At 42.7% G+C, this 21,264-nt stretch overlaps 1 protein-coding gene across 1 annotated transcript; it reads left to right on the top strand.

The window, feature by feature from the left end:
- The first annotated feature begins 663 nt into the window (after window positions 1-663).
- CHST10 (carbohydrate sulfotransferase 10) lies at window positions 664-20,120 on the top strand. The gene is made up of 6 exons (XM_074153763.1): window positions 664-778; window positions 6,042-6,180; window positions 9,452-9,549; window positions 12,210-12,444; window positions 15,091-15,196; window positions 17,515-20,120. The coding sequence occupies exons 2-6, from the start codon at window positions 6,069-6,071 to the stop codon at window positions 18,050-18,052; spliced, it is 1,089 nt and encodes a 362-aa protein (XP_074009864.1). The 5' UTR covers window positions 664-778; window positions 6,042-6,068; the 3' UTR covers window positions 18,053-20,120.
- The last annotated feature ends 1,144 nt before the right edge of the window (window positions 20,121-21,264 follow it).

Genomic DNA, 21,264 nt, shown 5'->3' with positions numbered 1-21,264 from the left:
GTTTAAACAGCTGTTAAAAACAGACCCATCACCGGCTCCTGGTTTGGATGGGATATGTGGGTGCTGGAGTCCTGCAGGTGCACAGGACTCGCATTTTCAGCCACCTTTTTTTTTTTTTTTTTTTAAACACGAGGGTTAGGGACCTATTAAAGATATTTTTAACAGTAAAAAAAAAAAACAAACCCACACCAAAACAAACAACCCCACAAAAAACCCAAACGCACGCATACACGGGTATATCCGTGAGTCCACCTCAGCACTGGCCGCTGGCCCACCCCGAAAATCACCAGAAAATCACCAGCCACCCTGCCAAAAACTGGAAGCCACCGGCCGAGCGGGGGCCGGGGTCTGCGGCGGCGGCTGAGGCCGACCCTCCGGGGTGAGGCGGGGCGGGGAGAGCAGCCCGCCCTCCCTCCCGCCTCTGGGCGGCCGGGCGCGGCGCTGCGTCTTCTCGGAGCCGAGCCGAGCCGAGCCGAGCCGAGTGGTCGCCGCGGCGGCCTTCACCTTCCTCTCCTTCCCGGCGGCGGGTCTGGGGGCGCGGCCGAGGCCGAGGCCTTGCCCGCGGCGGGAGGAAATGGAGGCGGCGGCGGCAGGGCCGGGCGGCGGCAGAAGCAGGGGTTGAGCGGGGGCGGGGAGGTGCCGCCGCCCGCAGCCGAGCGGGGGGTTATGCTGCAGCAGCCGGGGCCGCCTGAGCGGGCCGGCCGCGCCGCCGTGTGAGGCGGGCCCCCGGCGGGAGCGGCGCCTCGCCGCTGGGGGCCGAGGCTGCGCTGGAGGGCCGGTAAGCCGGGGAAGGGGCGCTGCGAGGGAGGCCCGGTATCCCGGGGCGGGGCCGGGCCGGGCCGGGGCGGGGGAGTCCTGGCGGCCGGCAGCCCCCGGGGAGAAGAGGCTCCTCTGGCCGGTTGGGCGAGAAAGGCGGCGGGCGGTTGTTGTCGCTACCTGCCAGGGGTGAGGGGGAGCCCGCCCTGCTTCCTCCTCCGGAACGGGGAAAGTTTACAGCTGTTCAGCCCCTGTCCCTGCGGCCGGATCCCCGCTTTGCCTCGGCTCATCCCGGTCAGATCGCGGCCGCGACCCCTCTTCTGGCGGGGGCCGCTCTGTTTTTATCCCTCTTGGGCAGTGAATGGAGCCCCCAGGAAGCCCCGGTGCTGGGGGGTGAGGAGCCGCTGGCGCTCCCAGCCGTGCCCGAGTCGGACCTAGTGCCTGTCCGGCGGGGCTGGATGGGCAGGCAGGGTCGTGGTCCCGGTCCCGGCCGTGGGGCTATGAAGCCGGGCCGGGCAGAGCCTGCCCCGAGCTGAGGTGGGTTTTACCGTGCAGAAGCTGCTGCTGCCGCCGTGGCTGGTTTCCTTGCCGCTGACAGGTGAATTACGTGTGCTTGGACAGGGCTCCGATCTCCAGCGGTGGTTGGAAGGGCAGGGACCCTAGGCCTGGTCATACCAAAGGGGGAGAAGAAAGCTTTGGAAAGAACCAGGTTTCAGAAATGCCTATTATCATGAAAGTACATTATAACATTTAGTAGCGGCACAAAACTTGCCAAAGGAGCATGTGATAGGTTTCCGTCCAAAATATTTTTTTTAAAGCGTAATAAATTGTCCAAATCTCTTAACTTTAAGATAACATAAAGGAGGCCTTGATGGAAGTGGATTAGGTATCCCAGCTTGCTGTTGCTTGGCCTTCTGTTTCAAATTACATCATTAGTCATGTGCTGATGGGCAAGCAGTTGGTAGTTTGGGGCTACCCGTGTGCTGCCGCTGTTCAGGATGCGTGCAGGGACTGTCCTGCCAAGGAGCCCCTGTCTCCTTGGCTGTCCTGTCCCCTGTCTCCTAAGCTGCAGAGTAGGAGCTGTACACTGAGTTTTAATGTTGTTTAAATCTTCTGCGCTTTGTCCCATTAGTCACATGAAGACAGCAGTCTTCGGCAAAGTACAAGAGGTTTTTTTCCAGGTAACACGTTACTCGCAGGCCATGGGTCAAGCCTGCCGTGCTTTGCGTCCTGATCTTTGGTGCATGTTTGTGTGTGTGTTTACGATCCGATGTTTTTTTTCATGCAAAACTGGCATCTGGCTGATCTGAGGGTTATGTGACACTTTATCTCCGGGGTAAGTAGCCTAGGGAGGGAAGGACAGAGGGATGGATGGAGAGAGAGAAGGGTTTGGGGGGGATCTCATGCTCCTAAAAGTTGTAGAGTTGCAATAAGAGGGAGAAGGAGTAATCTGAAAAATCCCTGAGTGTTTCACTGTGAGAAAACAGGCTAAACCTTCAACAGCTTTCTTGTTTTTTTTCTACTTGTAAAGAAAAAATGTTTTAGGCAAGAAGAAGTAAATGACACGTTTGGAAGCTGAACTAGTAAAGAGAAAAAACAGAAGCTAGTGCATGTATTCGCTAGAAAATAAGTAACAGGAGAGGTAAAAGAAATGCAGTAAGATTGGAGAGGTAACAGGAAGTGCAGTTACCCTATGTGAAAATGATAAAAATATTAAAGAAGAAGCTAGAGAAAGGGAAACAATGTAAACACTCTATTTTAAAAACTACTGGTCATTGCATTTAAGTGAGCATAATGGTTGAATCGTACCTGTATATAATTTTGATCAGTCCTGCTTCTTGAGATAGGTAATGAGCTGCTGATATAGATGTAGTTTTGTTTAGGATGCTAGAAGTAACACTGCCAGCCATTGTAATTATGTTATGACAAATCCTCTGACAAGACTTGTACATGGATGAGTATGGTTGCGGGTTTGCTGTACGCATAAAAAAGGGAGTAGACAAACTGCTTAACATTTTCCTCTCATCTTCAACATATTGAAGGGTAATAGTGGTGGTTGTTATGGATGTGACTGCAATTCTGTCCCCTTTCGGGTCTCTGAGTCCAGTCCTTGATGTAAGCAGCATACTGCTTGTAGGTGTCTTTGGCTGAAATGTTGTTCTCTTATCCCTAGAGCACAGGATCTGGCAGCAGGCTTCTGTGTGCACTAACTGCTTTTCAGGTCAGAGCGCGTGGGAACTGCTTTTCCCATGTCATTTAACATAACTTCTTAGAAATCCAATACATAAATTACATAAGGGGATATAGATCAATAACCCTTACTGAATAGTGTCCATCCATCACCATTATAAAAGCGGTCAGACTAGCAGGGATGCTACAAATGTTGGAAGCCATTTCTACCATTCTTTATGTAGAGCAAATATAGTGGGTTAGAGAGAAGGGTCTGGCTCAGACTGCTTGTTGTATCCCTGAAAAGCCTGTACTTGGGGATATGGAAAGAGGTTTCCGCCTGCAGAATGTTCTCGGCAAGCATCTGTCAGCCTACTGCCTTGAAGACAGACAGGCTCAATTGTATTTTGAATGTTGAATTGTTCTCATGGTTTTAGCAGAGCTACCCAAAAAGTAAAAGTTTCATTTCTACGTTTTGTGTCTTGACATCCATTTTGCATTTCTCTCATCTGAGACTTGGAAAATTTTCCAAATCACTGATGTCTGAAGCAGAGGTGATAGATTTCAGTGCTCTAAATGGGAGGTGGTGGATGTCGTGGCAGGCTGAAAAATGAGGACCTTTGAGACCTGCTGGTTTTCAGCATGAATCTTAGGGCAAATGTTGCACTAGTGCAGTGGCGGGATGAGAATAACTTTTGAACTACTTATCTGGAAAGAGGTCGGTGCTCTAGAATTCATGCTGTATTATCTGCCCTTCCCAGCAAACAGGTTTCGATGTTGAGGAATATATTGTGTCTTGGACGTTGCATGCTCAGTTGGGAGTTGCAGCTGAAAATTGGAGATGACAAACATCATCTTCATGGAGGTTGCAGCACCTCTAATTGTCAAAAAGACAGTTAATGCATCTTTTTACCTAAATGAAGTGGTTTTAGGAGAAGTATTTAAAAATCAAATCATAAAAGAAGGAAAAAAACGACCTCTCAGAAGCCAAACTGGAAAATATTGCACTGAGAAAATAAAAATAGCCTGAACACTGCCATGCTACCTAAAAATTATGAATTCTTTTATTTCAATTGGAGATACTCCATTCTTTTTTCTCCTCTCACCCATTTCACATGCATCCTTAGGGTTCAAAATCTGTTTTGAACTGCTTGTCTGCCTGCACAGGCTTTCAGCTTACCCTGAAGACATTTCACTTCCGTTGGTTATGGTGAGAACCCTTCCTGGAAACATTTGCATTGCTGCAAGGCAAAAGCTAGCTGGAAAAGCAATCAGCACCTGTAGCAGTAGGATTGATGTTGGAGGTGGACATGCTGAAACAATATGAAAACCAGGCTCACTTTTCGTGAAGCTTTGTGGGGGTGAAAAGGGTGGAATACTGGTATATGACTGAAAAACTTAATACAAAGTTTGCTTAGAATTATTAATTAGCATGTTTTTAGCATCTTAGCTGGGGCATCTCGCCTATTCCCTGGCAATTCACTCAAGTGGCTGTATAGAAAATGCCATCACAGACCATGCAGATGTGACTCCCGTTGAAGTTGCATGTGGCTACTTTAGGACTGAGTTTGATCCTGTTGCTAGTTACGTGGGTGGCTTCAGTTATTTGTTCTTCCCGAGGCTACAAGCACAAACCTCAAAAGATTGTTTGAGAGGATCTCACTGTATCAGATTTTTGTGTTAGATCCTCTTTGGTTAAGTGTTCTGAAGTTGTGTTGTACGTATCCTCTGAAGGAAGCATTTGCTTAGTTTGAACTTTCCAGTACCTGGATTCAGGCCCTCAGGTGTCTTATCTGCCCAGCAACAGCTGAGACAATGGCACTTTATTTTTGCAGGATAAATATTCAAGCCTGAGGAGTCTCAGGTAGGTTTTGGTAGGTAGGCAGTGACGTTTGCTGTGAAGTTTTTGTTGTTGTTTGGGTTTTTTAGTTATGGAAGCTTTAGTTTTGCAGTGGAGCTTTCACAGATACTCAGTGTAAGCCCCAGTGCTTTGCTGTGCATTGCCCATCAGAACTTGAAAATTCAGTGAAAGATGTAGCTTAAAATTTTACATTTCTCTTAATGGCTGGCGACTTAAATATTTTTTTTTGTAAATGGTTTCCTTGTATCGCATCTTAACTTTTAACCATAAAAAATAATTTATTAGCATTACAGTTTCTAAAATGAAGCTAAGAAGTGCTCAGAGCACTCCAGCAAACTTACAAACTGCACGCTAGGGCAGACACCATGTGTTTGTAATACCGTGCAGTATCCTCATCCTCACTCTGCTTGGATTCAGTCAGTACCTGTGGTTTCTTGGCACATTAAATCTGTGGTCTCAATTGTATGGGTAACCCTTTCTACACTCCTAGGGAAGTCCTGTCTTTAAGACTTACCTTCAGGGATGTGGCTATAGGTAGTAGGCACTGCTGCAAGGAAACCCTTTTTACTATTTGGATAGTGCTTAGCATGATGAAAATAAAATAAAAAAATCTTCCAGAACCTATGGTTGCTACTTTGCTGTCAATAAAAGAGGCAAGATAAAAAGAGACATCAATATATTTAAATATTTTGTCAGATTAAGGCTTAGTGTTCTGTCTTGGTAGCTTCCAGCCTGTAGTTCATGTAGGCTGGGCAGGGGAGGAGTCCATGTTACATGTCATGAGCTGACTTGGGATAACTAAGAATACTGTTAATGTTACAGCTTGGTTGATCTGCTGACTAGCTACCACCAAGAGGGGAGCTTTCTTCATTCTCCCTTCCTTTCCTACAATGAGAAATCTCTGAAAGTTAAATTGAAAAATAAGCTATGCTTTAAAAAAAATCAGGGGTTTTGCTGGTCTGTCTCCCTGAGCAGTCAGCCAGGCGGTGCTATTGCCAGCACAAGGAGGGGACTGGAAATGTGTACGTGGGGGTGAAGGAGTGAAGCCTCCCTTTGATAGCAGCCGGCAGTTACGTTACCTCAGCTTTAACATTGGTTAAAAAAAAAACAGCCAAAAGGACAAAAATAAAGAAGTGAAATCTACTGCTATGTTCTATGACACACGTACATATTAGAGTTTTGTCATTTTGGTTATTGAAAGTATTTTTCTAAACTGGAACAGAAATAATTAATGTGTCGATCTTTCCTCTTTCAGACAGGAAGCAACAGCTTTATATGGCTCATGTCTGACAACATGCACCACCAGTGGCTGCTGCTAGCTGCATGCTTTTGGGTGATATTCATGTTCATGGTTGCTAGCAAGTTTATCACATTGACTTTTAAAGACCCAGATGGTAAGTTCAACTTTAATGTTTGATACGAAACAGAAAATTGAGTAGTCCTCTTTCTGTGCAAAGTAGTTCTCGGTATGTTACCGCTTCTTCACTAGGACTGAGAACAGAGCAACTAATTTTCTAGAAGTGACAGTGCTCATACTCAGTATCTGCTTTTCTTGGTAGAAGTCTGCAAAACTAACATCATGTATTTTTTTTGGTGGTTAAGAACTGAGGAGCTCATGTTTGGCAGTAGTGTCTTGTGATGTTTGCTTTTTCAAATACACTCAGTTTCAGTATCTTGGCCTACTTGGAGTAGAAGTCACAGGCTAAACAACAGAGCACAACTACCTGTTTAAAGGCAAAGGAGATTCACAAGGAATTAAAGAGTTTCTGTCCCCTTGTGACTGCTTGTGCTATGGCTGCAGTATTATGTAAAACTTGTGGAAAATTTTATTTCATTTGCAATGCACTTAGCTTAGCCACCTCTGCCCTGCTTCTTGCATTCAGTTTCATCCTCTGCTGTTTGACTGACAAACAGCTTATAGGCTTTTGCTTAGCTTAAGTAGCCCAGATGGTATTAAGCTGATGAGGAATTTAAGCCATTTGATGACACCACACAGCATGTTACAGTTTTCTGTCTGCTGAGGAGCTACTGTTACAAAGCCATCCTACAGGGAGTTTAGGGTGAAGGTGATGACATGACTTAGAGTCCTAAGGGATGTATTTCTGCCTCTTCCTAAGATATGCAAAAAATGTGTAACTCTTGAAGCGCTGACATCACTAGTGCCATTTGTTTCAATGACTTCATAGTGGGTAAGTATATTAGGTGTGCCTTTTTAAATAGCATACCTCTGTGTGGAGGTTTATTCAGCAAGTCTTACAGATGAGAACTGTAGGCTAATGGGGCTTTCCTTGTCCCAGTTGTTTTAGAGCCCTAGTACCTCTGCAAATAAGCTGGTCTTATGTTAGGTAGTTAAGAGCTGGCATTGAATGAAATACTAGAAGATTTGTTTCCCAGCTCAGGTATTCTTTGAGTGGTTCTTTCCATAAGAATTTGTCAGGGGGATTACTTTTTATTATCTTGGCTTGCCATTTTTTTTTTTCTATGCTGGATCTTCCTTTCCCTTTGAATAGTTCTCTGAGCAGAAGATTGTATAATTTCTTAAGCTCCAGTCCTGCAAAGGCATGACTGTGGCTAAGTGTATGTATGTGTTGGAGATAGCTGTGTTTGTACTGGGACTGATGAAGGGAAGTAATTTGAAAATACCAACAGAATTTTGGAGAAGGTCCAAACAGGATGGCCAGCCCTGGAGTAACTCTTCTAGACTTAATAGAATATGGCTTGTCAGAAATTTTCCTTATTTGGATGCATCTACTTAGCAGCTAAGAAAAAAACAGCAGATGCTTAATGAATGTTCTTTTGCTTAAGCCTTTTACTGATGTCTTTGGTGCATGTGCAATAGGAACTTCTTAATGAGAAGGAGCAAGTTTCTGTCCATCATCTCTAGTAGCATACGCAGGCATGCTTTTACCCAGTGATAATGAAACATACTTTAACTGCTCTTTCACTGAGTCAGATCACTTTGATTTTACAAAAGGATAGTGTGAAGTAAGTCTGTGCACAATATTTATTGTAGCTGATTGCTTGGATGCTTACATTGTTTTTAGTTTTAAATTGCTTTTCCATGCGTGCCCTTTGTTAAAATCCAGCGTAGGCAGAGTACTCACTTAAGAAAATGACATAGGCAGTACACACATTTTCTCGACCATAAAACAGTAAGCCACAGTCAGGATGCAGATGGAATCATGAAATTGTCAGAGTTGGAAGGGACCTCTAGAGATCATCTAGTCCAACTCCCCTGCCAAAGCAGGATTGCCTAGAGCACATTACTCAGGACTGCATCCAGGTGGGTCTTGAAAATCTCCAGAGAAGGGGACTCCACAGCCTCCCTGGGCTGCCTGTTCAGGGCTCTGTCACCTCACCGGAAAGAAGTTTTTTCTCATATTTGAGTGGAACTTCCTGTGTTCCAGCTTGTGCCCGTTGCCCCTCGTCCTATCGCTGGGAACCACTGAAAAGAGTCCAGCTCCATCCTCCCTCAAACTGCCCTTGTAAGCATTAATAAGGTCTCCCCTCAGCCTTCTCTTCTCCAGGCTAAAGAGTCCCAGCTCTCTCAGCCTTTCCTCATAAGGGAGATGCTCCAATCCCTTAATCATCTTTGTTGCCCTATGCTGGACTCTCTCTAGTAGTTCCCTGTCTCTCTTGAACTGGGGAGCCCAGAACTGGACGCAGTATTCCAGTTGTGGCCTCACCAGTGCAGAGTAGAGGGGGAGAATGACCTCTCTCGACCTACTGGCCACAAAAGACAAAGAAAGTTTATTCATAGAAAAAACTATATGAAGGGAAAAGTGGTCCGATGTGGATGGAAATAAATTTTCAGGGAGAAATTGTGTTCTTCTTGCTTTGTGGTTAGGGAAAGCTGCTTCAAATTATTTTTGATCTTTCCACAGCATGTAAAGTAAAGGTACAGCCTTGTGTTATTTTTCAGTTTTCCTGTAGCATACCAATTGCAAAAGATGCAGAGTTCTTCCCTTGCATACTTTAATTTGGTCTCAAACTATTAGCTGCTCTAAAATCCTTAAAAAAGAACAAGCATATCAGCTGAGTTTGTTTTTTTGTTGTGACAGTCTCTGAGGAAGGCAATCAGCCCAGTAACAAAGGAAGAGGGGATCTTGTATTTATTGCTTAGAGGTGTTTACTTAGAGCACGAAAGAAAGAAATAGAAGATGGTCCTTAATGAGGCACTTTTCTTCTAGTAATGTCTAAGAGTTTACAACAGAAGAAACCTATCTTCTAATACAAGGGGAGTGAAAAACCCAATAGATTAAGTTTTTTTGTTTGGATGTGCTTTGGGAAGTCAGTTGAAAATAAAAGTTTCATACTGTCAAGTCCATACAGTTACCCTCAATCGTCTACCAATTGTGATATTTGGATTAATGATTTCTATGTCACTTTACACAGTTTGTTTAAAAAAGACCAAAATAAAACATTATGAGCATATTTCTTTGACAAAACTCAACTGAAGTTGCATCCAGAATTCCCACAGAGTACATCCTTTAAAATATTCATGGTCTGTCTCATGTCATGTCTAGCACATTCTCATTTGGAAACAAATCCTAATGTTTTGTAAGCTTACTACAGAAAGTGTTGTTCAGTTGTGTTAGCTGTAAAGCAGAAATAGTTGCCTTCCCCTCACCTTCTATAATGCTCTTATCTCTCTTCCTTCTTTAGGCTACGGTGCCAAGCAAGAGCCATTGATACTGACAGCTGTGACAAAAGTGGAGGAGGTACATGTCCCAGAGGAAAAACATTGGCCTGAAGAATTCCAGGTGCATACTGTTGAGATAAGGGTTACATGTATTAAAGAGTGGGAGAAAAGAAGAGATTAAGTAAGGGCTTCCTGTTGTTAAAAGGAATTGCTAGACGGGAATTATTTATTCAGGCTGTTCTATTTAGATAGAGCCAACAGAATTCATTTTAGCTTCACAAAGCTAGTTTGTTACGGTAACCTGCTGTCTTGTTTCATCTGAATGATTCAACTTAACGTGTTTCCATTTCTAGGAGAAAATCGTTACAGTACTCCTTTATCAAGACAGGACAGTCATTTTTGCTAGCCTTTTTAATATAATGGCCCAATTTCAGATTATTTGTATCCTGCCTTGCTGTAGCCATCAGGTTCGTGGCTCTTGAGGGCAAGCCTATGTCTTGTCTATTCCCTTAGTTCTGTGCCCAGTTTCTCTGATTCCTTTTATTGGTTTTCATTTCTTTTTCATGTTTTGTGCTCTTTGTGCTTCACATACCAGCATTTTTCCAAAGTAGAACAGGAACACAATAGTATTCAATAGCAGTTGATCCTTTAGATGCATAGTTCTGTGCTTTCAGCAGTAAAGCTGAACAAATGGGGTACTTGCTAACTTACAAGGAAAGTCTGAAAATCGCTTATGCAAACGTAAATTTGAGACTAGTTGCACAGTGGACTAAGGCCAGGTTTTTTTCCATTGGTTACATAAGTCATTTTATGTTTAAAGTATTTTTGTGATGCAGTATGGAAGGTAGGTTTCTGCATAAACATGACACTTTGTTTTCACATGTAAAAAAAAAGGAAATTTTAGTTATCCTCGAAATACTTGGGAGAAACACTTTGTTCAGTGAAAGGCTGGCAGGTTTGTGTAGTGAGTTTTAATATTTTCCTTTACTTGTATGGTAGAGGATAATAAGGTTTCTGGATCTAAAACTATTCCCTCTTGGCTTCTTGACAGCATGGAACACAGAACAATAATGTTAATCCTGGTTGCATGCAAAACGAATTGTTTTGACAGATAAGCAGTCTGTCAGATTACATTCTGACCAGGAGATATTGGAGGAGAGTAGCAAACAGGAAAAGCAGAATGAATTTTATTTTTTTTTTCCTTATGGAGGATTGGGACAAAAAGTAAAATCATTCATTTTTCATGTGTAGCTTGGACACTGTACCTAAAATCATAGAATCACAGAATGGTTTGGGTTGGAAGGGACGTTTGAAGATCATCTAGCTCAACCCTCCTGCCATGGGCAGGGACATCTTTCACTAGCTCAGGTTGCTCAAAGCGCCATCCAGCCTGGCCTTGAATGTTTCCGGGGATGGGGCATCCACAACTTCTCTGGGCAACCTGTTCTGGTGCCTTACCATCCTCATTGTAAAAAAAATTCTTCCTTATATCTAATCTAAACCTCCCCTCTTTGAGTTTAAAATCGTTACCCCTCATCCTGTCACTACAGGCCCTGGTAAAAAGTCTCTCTCTGTCTTTCTTATAAGCCTCCTTTAAGTACTGAAAGACCACTATAAGGTTTCCCCACACCCTTCTCTTCTCCAGGCTGAACAACCCCAACTCTCTCAGCCTGTCCTCATAGGAGAGGTGCTCCAGCCCTCTGATCATCTTCGTGGCCCTCCCCTGGACTTGCTCTGACAGGTCCATGTCTGTCTTATGCTGGGAACCCCAGACGCGGATACAGTACTCCAGGTGGGGTCTCACACAAGTGGAGTAGGGGAAGAGAATCACTTCCCTCGACCTGCTGGCCATGCTGCTTCTTTTTATGCAGCCCAGGATATGGTTCGCTTTCTGGGCTGTGAGCACACATTGCTGGCACATACCCAATTTTTCATCCATCAGTATCCCCAAGTCCTTGTCTGCAGGGATGCTCTCATCGTTATGTCCCTTAGTCTGTATTGATATTGGGGTTTGCCAACGGTGCAAATAAATTAGTGGAAGGGAAAAGATTTGTCAGTAGAAATATAAATTTCTCATCACCTGTTAATTAGACAAGCTCCTTTTTACCCTCTTCCCACTAATTGTGGTCGTGGTTCCTGTCTTAGTCTCAGAAATATGAGACATATCAGACGGTTTATCCATTTTGGGGAAGAGGAATCCCACCTACTCTCTCACTTGCCACAGTAAGTGCTGACACTCATTGTGTGAAGTCTGTCCACTGAATTTTGTTGCAGCTTGATTAAATGAAAACACTGAATACCTACAGGTGCTAGAGACCAACACAGAACTTGTATCCTAAATTCTTCTTTCCTGGCCAGATGGATCAGCTTCCCTAAGCCCCATCTTCTTAGAGGTTAAAGCTTAATTTCTGTTGAAGTTCCTGTCCCAACCCCTCAGAAGCTTTCTTACTTGCTGTTGAAGCCTTGTGGGAGTTCCAGTGTTTGGTCGAGGCATGTTGTATCCACACAGATGAGACCCTGCTGCTCTTCAGCAGACTTAAATTGTTTTATGGAAAGCTCTTACTACTGTCTACTACTACATAATGACTGAAAGTCGTACCAATATGTGCAGCAGCACAGGAAGGAAAGTGCTACTCCTTTAGTTAATACATAGCAATGTTTTAATCATGAATCTGGGAGTCATTAGGATGCACAGTTTGGGGATTTTTATACTTTAGAATGTAATCTGTAAACTAAATTCTTGCACTTTTTTTTTTTCTTTCCCCTTTCCATTTCATAAAGCCAACTGGAAAAGCTTTTTCTGGAAATCTGATCCGCCAACCCCTGGTTCATATGGAAAGACTGGAGCTTCTCAGGAATGTCTGCAGAGACACTGCATTGAGAAATCTCTCTCACACTGCAGTTTCCAAATTTGTCTTGGACCGAATATTTGTGTGTGACAAGCACAAGATCCTGTTTTGTCAGACGCCAAAAGTGGGCAACACTCAGTGGAAAAAAGTCTTGATCGTTTTAAATGGTATCTACTCTGCTGTGGGTGTGTGGGTTTCTTTGAGGAGGAAAGAGCAGAATTGGTCCAACTGGGACAACACAAAAATGGATTCTTTCTGCTTTTCTGTGCACTGATACTTAATTTCAGCCTTTCATGCTTCACAGTTGCTTCTAGTCCTCCTTTCAAAACACATCTTTTAAAGAAAATAAACCTGTTCTTTCTGTGAAAATAAATATTGTTATTGCTTGGCTCAAAAGCAATTTGAGTCATGGAAGAATACCCATAGGCATGCGGTAGGTAGATTTGTTATCTTTGAAGGGGTGGCACTAACTTACAGAATTTGAAACAAGCAAATTACAAGGTACCGTAATTCCCTAAGAAACAATAATATAAAATTTCTGACGTGAAGCCACTGACTTTTAACTAGGATTTTTTAGCCATGAAGAAAGCTAGTTAAAACTTGGCAGCTGCTCTTGGTCTGTGCTGCTGAAATCTTGTGTGTGTGCTGTCAGTGAGCTATCAGAGGAGTTATGAAGATTTTGAGGTGATTAAGGCGGTAGTTTATTCAACAAAGGTGTGTTATAAAAGGCTGTAAAAGGAAGAGTAAAGGGACTCGTGTGTTTGAGTAATGATCTACAAGGTGAACACTACCTGTCTATGTGTAGTCTACCATCATCTTTGGGTAGCCTGGTATGCCAATAAAAATAACTCATTTCCTCGGAGTTTTCTGCTGAACCACTACCTACCCACATAAACTTAACTTGATTGTATTTAATGTAGCACACCTTTATTTGACATGAGACCCTTTTGCCTCTCTGTGCATCAGAGCTGTGAATTTGTGACATAGAGTCAGGTCAGTTGAGGTCCTTCTGTGGTTTTGCAGGTGACATAGCTCACCGAGATGCAGGCAAAACCTGAACATTGTGAACCCAGCGTTCTTTTACAAGCAACCTGCAACCAGCCAGCTCTGCACTTGTGTGTTTGTCTTCTGTACCTTGTGTGAGCTAGTTTGCACACCCAAAAGAAAACAGTCGCAAATTGGCAAAGGAGCTATGTCCCTCAGCAAAACTTTTGTAGCACGGAGTGTGTCTTTAAAAGCTTTAATACTAGTTTCAGCTTTGATATATAGATGGGAGCTGAAAATCCAGCAAAGATATGCACACGCATAGGTATGGGCATGTGTCTTAAATACCTCTGAAAGCTACACTCGAAGAAAGTACTAAATATCAAACTGCATGAGTGCATTAGAAGTACCTGCTCTTACCAGAATTTAACAGAGATAACATGCAAAGAATAGCTCAGGACCAGCAGGGGTGTATTTGCTGCGTTGAGTGGAGGATAACTGAAGTCTTACCAGCAGGGAATGTCTCACCTCGAGCTTCCTAGTTCTGGCATGTTGGATAATGATAGAAAATTGTTTCCATGTAAACACTGGTCTCGTCCGCCTGGAGCTGCCAGTGTAGTAGTATATGCTCACAAAGACTTCTGGTGCAGTTGACATAACCTTCTCCCCTTTGAGTAGTTTCAGCAGTTAGGACTGACACTTGAGGGGGACTACTTTACATCCAAACATCTAAGTGGTATTTGGAGGTTCAGGATGGAGAAACGCAGCTGTGGCACTGTGGGGGAGCTAACTGCTGCCGCTTGTACTGAATCTCTGCTTTGGATGAGTGCAAGGTTTCAGTTTCTGAGGCTGCCTAATTTGACGTCTGTTGTCCACATGTAATTCACCTAGAGTACAAAAAAATATAATAAGAAAACTGAAATTAATAAAATACAACCACCACCCCACACAAAAAAAAAAAATAGAAAACTGAGAAGCTGAGTTGGGTGGGTTGTTCACTGCAGTTCTGGAACAGAGAGGACTGTAGAGGCTTTCACCTAAAGAACTTGTTTTGTAGCACCCTGTTCTTGTTGAGGGTTGGTACTCTGAAATGATACTGTTATGTGATGGTCTTGCTCCTAAAGCCCAATGGCCCAATTAAGATATTTCTCAAGGTCATAAAACCTTCCAGGATCTTAAAATAAATGTATCAGAATTCAGTGACATTATTTTTCTTGTCACCTTATGTGCTTGCAGAAATTAATATCAGAAGTTTTTCTATTGTTAATTTTAGTGCTTTTTAATCTGTGTAGTATTGTATGATTGGAATTTTTGTTTTACCACAGCATAGTCATTCAAAGAACTTTCATGGGCCCTGACAGCAAAGAGTTTTTGTGTTGAAGCAGTTCCAAAAGCAGCCCACAGCATTTATTTTTTGGTGGTGGTAGAAACTCAGCCAAAAAGCTGGTTTCTTCTTTGGAGTTAATCCTCAAAGTCTTCCTCCATTTGTATGTGTGGGCAGAGGGAAAGAGAGTGGCGACACTGAGGTGGGGCGTTATAAACTTAGACATAATAGCTGATGAAATTTGCACAATGTGCTTTTCTGAGAGTTTTGAGGCCATTTGGTCTTGGGCCCTGATGTCACATACCCTAAAGAATTTTAACAGGTTTTCAGCTTCGCAGTCAGAATCTCTCATCATTTAACAGTTTAAACATAGTAACCGTAAATGATAAAAAAAAAAAAAGAGATTAAACAAAAAGCTGTCAGCCAAAGGCACACATGCTGGCTTGCGCTCACTTTTTTTCCCCCTTTGAAAGATTCACTCACTCTCTCTTTTTGATTTGTCTAGGAGCATTTTCTTCCATAGAAGAGATCCCAGAAAATATTGTACATGATCATGAAAAGAATGGCCTTCCACGCTTGTCCTCCTTCAGTGATTCTGAAATTAAAAAACGGTAAGAGGTGGCTTCCGAGGAGCGTGGGAGGAGTTTGGAGTCAGTGGTGGTGTGAGCAGTCAAGAGTACGGTTGAAGTCCGTATCTGGAGTTGAGGATAGCAAGTTTTCTGCTCCACCACTTGTATTACAGTAGTGTTCTGTTACACAGATGTTCTGTGACTACCTTACTGGCTTTGAAGGAGAACACCAATGTTGTCAGTGATATAGTTAGGTGAGCCAGGCGACTCCCTGTGGTTATAGGGTTTCTGCAATTCAGTGCACACCTAGTTGTTAAGTAGTTCACCTTCAGAGGGGAAGGTTTGGTTGGAAGGTCTACCCCGATGCCTTAGAAGATCGTCACTGCAAGCGGATTTACTTGCTGGGGTTGAACTAGGTAGGTTTAAAACATTAGTGCTCCTCAGCTTCAGAGTATTGTCCATTCAGCTGAAGCACTTTTATCGTCCTCTTTGGGTGCTTGTGGTTCTTCTCAGAGCAGAAAAAGATGCTTCTCTACAGTAGAGCCTTCTAAATTACTTTGGCTAGATTTTTTGACTGTGTCTGGTCCCATCTGTACTAGAGCCTATGCTATATATAATCCCTGTAAGGCGCAGTAGCATGGAGAGAACAGGACGTAAGATGACAGTGGACACTTAGAAGGTTGTGCTTTCATGGCTTTTGTGCATATTAAGCTATTCTGAAGAGTCAGCCCCTTACAGAAGTGGTGTCAGCTATCAGTAGAGCTCAGTCCAAGGATTGTTGCATTCAGCAGTACAAATAGGGCAACAAAGATGATTGAGGGATTGGAGCATCTCCCTTATGAGGAAAGGCTGAGAGAGCTGGGGCTCTTTAGCCTGGAGAAGAGAAGGCTGAGGGGAGACCTTATTAATGCTTATAAGTATCTAAAGGGTGGATTGAAGGCGGATGGAGCCACACTCTTTTCAGTGGTTCCCAGCGATAGGACGAGGGGCAATGGGCACAAGCTGGAACACAGGAAGTTCCACTCAAATATGAGGAAGAACTTCTTTCTGGTGAGGGTGACAGAGCCCTGGAACAGGCTGCCCAGGGAGGCTGTGGAGTCCCCTTCTCTGGAGATTTTCAAGACCCACCTGGATGTAGTCCTGAGTAATGTGCTCTAGGCAATCCTGCTTTGGCAGGGGAGTTGGACTAGATGATCTCTAGAGGTCCCTTCCAACTCTGACAATTCCGTGATTCCATGAGATACATTTATCACAGCTGTGCCTGTGGAAGTGGGGTCACTTGATTGCATTGATAGGGTGCAAGAGAAAATACTGTCAGCATGTTCTTGAGAACGTGGATCTGTTTTTCCTCCCTGTGAAAAGCCCTGCATAGAAAGTAACTGATCATCTGGGGGATGAGCCATAGCTGGGGGATTTGAAGTTGAATGCTGTTATGATTTGGGTTGTTGCAGGCAGCCCACCACAGAAGTTGTGCTGAAGATGCGTAACATGGGTTTCGTTGGGAATTCTGAAATAAATTAGCAGACAGTTTAGGTGTAGAGAGAGGGATTGGTGTGGATCTGTTGATCTAGTTCGCTACCTGGTCAGGGGTAAGTAAGGAGAACCTGAAGACTAATGAAAGTGACTATTGAGGCTGGAAAGAGGCCATCCACCTATTTCAGTGAGGAGTGGGCTATAAATACCCTTACTCAGCTATTTACTGAAATAAACCTTGTTTTCAGTTTACTTCTCCTGAAGAAAATCGCTGACTACAGAATAGGACAGATTTGGTGGTATCATAACAAAATGGGAAATTCTATTGAAAACTGTGGTCTCATGATAATGATGTTCTCGGCCATTATTGAAAGCATGACAAAACATCAAATAAAATACAAAATTTTTTTTTACTTAAGCAGTGATTTATCTAACTACCTGCCAGTGAAAAATGCAGTCCTCTGTATGCATTTAGCTGCACCAAGCCACTTTTTCCATGTCTTTGCATATTTTGCTTTCTTGAGCTTAATCACGTGGCATGAAAAATATCTTTGACTAGGAGCTTTTAGCATCTTTTCAACATCTTTCTTCTCCTATTTATATGGATTGAGATAAACTAAGCTCCTCCAGTTTGAGTAAAATGTGAAAACTAAGATGAACTATTTCCATTTTGTACTGCATGCAAAAACTTTTATTAAGAAGACAGAAATCGTATTTCTACTCCTATTGATTATAATATTGATAGACTGTGCAAGTGGTGTAAGATTCATAACGCTGTGTGTGGTCAGAGTTTATGTGCGTTTTATAAGTCTTTGCTAAACACACTTTAAACACTTTGCTGAACATTTAATTATTTAATTTCTTATTTTTTTCCTTCCTCTGTTTAGACTGAGTTTATACTTCAAGTTTTTTATTGTTAGAGATCCATTTGAAAGACTTATTTCTGCATTTAAAGACAAGTTTGTGCACAATCCTCGGTTTGAACCTTGGTACCGGCATGAAATTGCTCCTGGCATCATTCGTAAATATAGAAAGAATCGCACAGAGACCAAAGGGCTGCAGTTCGAGGATTTTGTGCGCTATCTAGGTGACCCTAATCACCGATGGCTGGATGTTCAGTTTGGTGACCACATCATCCATTGGGTAACGTATGTGGAACTTTGCGCCCCCTGTGAAATCACGTATAGCGTGATCGGACACCATGAAACCCTGGAGGACGATGCTCCGTATATCTTGAAAGCGGCTGGCATAGACCATCTGGTATCATACCCCACGATTCCACCAGGCATAACAGTGTACAACAGAACAAAAGTAGAGCGGTATTTTTCGGGAATTAGCAAGAGAGACATAAGACGCCTCTATGCGCGATTTGAAGGCGATTTTAAACTCTTTGGTTATCGGGAGCCAGATTTCTTGCTTAACTGACACCTAGGATAAGCTCTGAAGAAGTGTCTCATGGATTAATCTAAACCTGCGTGAATACCAGCTGCAACACTGACAGAGCTGAGAATGACCATTTGTTTTCCAGCTTTTTGATGTTGCTGCATTTTTCAGTGAAATATTTGTCATACGAACAAGTAGGGGCTTATAGTTGTTGTTTACTGACCATGTTTTCAATATGGGACGTTACAGTCTGTTAGAAATGAAGTCTCTGTTATCTGAAATACAGAATTCCACTTCTCCCCTCGTCCATCCAGCAAAAAGAGGGAGAATGAATGGGCTATGATCTTCCTCTCCCAGACAGAATGCCATTTTTAAAATGTTGTGAAGTATTTATAAGGATGATGATTTCACTGTAGGTTCACACTGACATGTGGGTGAACTTGATGATTCATGCTCATGAGAAAGGCTTGTAGTCTCCCATGAGCTTTGAAAATAAGAGGCCAGTACGGGACTAAAAATTGATTAAGTGCTTGACAAGTAAAATCATCTAGGTTCTGTCGTGTGGCTGCTGTAACAACAGTACTGCTGATCTAATCCCATTTTTGCTTGTCACAAAATGAACCTAATTAGACGGAAGCTTTTGAGGTGTTAAAAAAGGGACTGGTTCCAGAGCCCAGTTGTCATTGTATTTTTGTCAAGTGTTTACTGTATTTACTACTGGTCTATTGAGCCTCGTAATTCTACTCTTGATTTTCAAAATATTATTTAACTCCTGGCTATGTAAGTTATCTGAGAACACCAGATGCAAATGGAGCATAGAAGAAACACGAAACTGCTAGGGAAATTTTAAGGAAAATTAATTTAAAATAAAGTATTAATTTTATTTGCGGGAGCACACATAGAAGTCACAAGATGCTCTCTAAATATCACACAGTTTAACCTGTTTTCTAACAGTTAAGATTAATAAAGAAGCCACGAAAGCAGGATGTCATATGAAAGAGCTGCTAGAGTTACTTGGATTAATGATCTACCTGTTTCTTACATCCAGCCTTGCTCAACATTCAGTACTTCAGAGAACAGAAAACTTACCCGCCTCTGAAAATGCATCTCCCTACTTCTAAAGCAGACAGGATGAATCCCTGTTTTTTTTCCCACTGATTCACTGCCATGGCATCCCAGCTCAAAAATGCCCAACATTTGTGTTTACCAATGGGGTGAGTTGGCAACTTGCCAGGAGTATGCATGTCACTTAAATTTGTGTACCCATTTTCTGCATTAAGAAAAATGGAACTGAATGGATGCAGCCATCGTATTTGCCTGTGCTTGCATTGTGTCTCATAAAGACCAGTCTCTTGTTTGAGTTCACCAGCAATAAAATCAGTATGCTGCCACCTCATCCCGCAGGTCATGGGAGAGAGAGACCACGTATCTGAAATACAGGAATTGCTCTGTCACAGTGAGCGTGTGAACTGTATTTTTTTAAATCTTAGTCCCAAAAGATTAATTTTCAGATCAGCATAATGTTGCTGGTTAGTAATGCTAATGATGGCCAGTGCTATGGAATCTGCCCTTAAATCCAGCCGCAGTATGTTTTTGATAGCTTCCTGTATCAACACAACGAAGCATCTTGCACTTGTGAAAAAGGAAAGCTTTGCCAAGCTGAAATGTGCTGCTACCCACAAAAAGGAAGCCCTGTTGTAGTTGGAAGTGATTTCAGAGAGATCTCAATAGACTAATTGAAATAAGGGAGAATCATTAACTGGGCATCATTAGCAAGAGAATAGTCCAAGGTGGCAAAGCTGGAAGGTGGGATTTTTAAAATTTCTTTTTTTTGAAGCAACAATTACAGTGCCCTAACTTGTTAGTTCTTAACGAATGATAAAAAGATGTTAACAGCTCCAGGTTTTTCTGTGGTTTTCTTAATATGGCAACTTAGCAAAATGTACTGTTAAATGCATTTTGGAGCTAATGAGCTGATTGATTACCTCTCTGCCGATTTAAAATGTAACAGTGTGAATAATGTATAGTAAATTCAGGCCTTAAAGTTTAATTCTAATAAAGGTAAAGTAGAATTGTTTTCTTCTGAAAGCATAAGCTACTGATCATACAGAACGCCAATGTATCTGTTTCTGTTTTTTCTTGGTAAAATACTTACTGTAGCTTAAAAGGTGCCAGGTGGAAAGTGCTACTTAAATATTAAGTAATAATATTTCTTTCTAATAGCTTTCTCTGTGTTGAATTCTCTCGGACATCTGACAGCAAACGTGAACAGAGCTGTGGACTGGCATAGGCTCTCCCAGCTCTGTGCTCCTGCCCTTTTCAGGCTGGGTCTGGAACACTCATTACCAGTTCTTCCATTCAAACACGAAGTTTCTCTTTTCAGTAGTGCCCTCCTGAGCTATATTTTCTTTCTAGAAGTGTGGGTTTTTTCCTTACATGGCTGAGATAATGATGGTGTGATTTTTGGTGTGACTTGGGGAAACTCTGATACCATGAAAGCCTTTGGCAAGGTACAGGAGGGTTCTCCTTATGTCAGTCCAGTGCAGGTAGGGTGGGCACAGCATACTGTGTCGGGGAGGAGGATCTTGCCATGCAGGTTATGGTGAATCAAATGCTTGTGTTTTGTTTTAGCTTAACTGTACTCTATACAAGGCTTTTACAAGTTTAGTCCCAGTGGCATGCATGAACGTCATTTGGCTGTGAGGATGTCATTTGCATACCGCTTTCAAACTGCAGGTGATATTTATGTCATGTTTTGGGAACTGCTGGCCCAGATTGTTACTTCTCTTATTGTTGTTACAGTTTCAGAAAACAAAATCACATCCTTTGTGCATATCTGTTTCTTTTTGCTGTCTCTCCTCAGCAGCTTTTGAATTCTTTGGCGCATTTTAAGCACATTTTACAGGGGAAAGGTGAGCTGTTAGGAATGGTGAGTTGTAGTAATCTTGAAAATAGGAGAGGAAACGTTCTTTGTACATCAGAGAGTCTGTGCTGTATGTTAGCTTTAGGGAAGGTGCAGATGGGAAACTGAGTTCTTCTACTACTTCTTGTTGTGGAGCTCCTTGTTTTTCATGGACTCCCTTCCATAGTGCTCTAAGTCTAGCCTCTGACGTTGGCTAAGACGGACAAAAATTATTAATTAAAATGTGTTCCATGGGTCTGTTATCTTCACGTTCCTTATAAAATTAAGGACATTTCAAGAGATCAGCTGACGGGCATTTTTTTGAGGTCTTCGGGAGGTTTTTGTCTTCCTC

Source organism: Numenius arquata, chromosome 1, assembly GCF_964106895.1.
Source record: "Numenius arquata chromosome 1, bNumArq3.hap1.1, whole genome shotgun sequence".
Classification (NCBI taxonomy): Eukaryota; Metazoa; Chordata; class Aves; order Charadriiformes; family Scolopacidae; genus Numenius; species Numenius arquata.
This window is presented reverse-complemented; position numbering and strand designations above follow the sequence as displayed.

Excerpts from the sequence above, each read along its gene's own strand:
- CHST10 (XM_074153763.1), top strand. The coding sequence starts at position 6,069 with ATGTCTGACAACATGCACCACCAGTGGCTGCTGCTAGCTGCATGCTTT. Across the intron at positions 6,181-9,451 it reads GACTTTTAAAGACCCAGATG|GCTACGGTGCCAAGCAAGAG; the intron begins GTAAGTTCAACT and ends TTCCTTCTTTAG. Across the intron at positions 15,197-17,514 it reads GATTCTGAAATTAAAAAACG|ACTGAGTTTATACTTCAAGT; the intron begins GTAAGAGGTGGC and ends TCCTCTGTTTAG.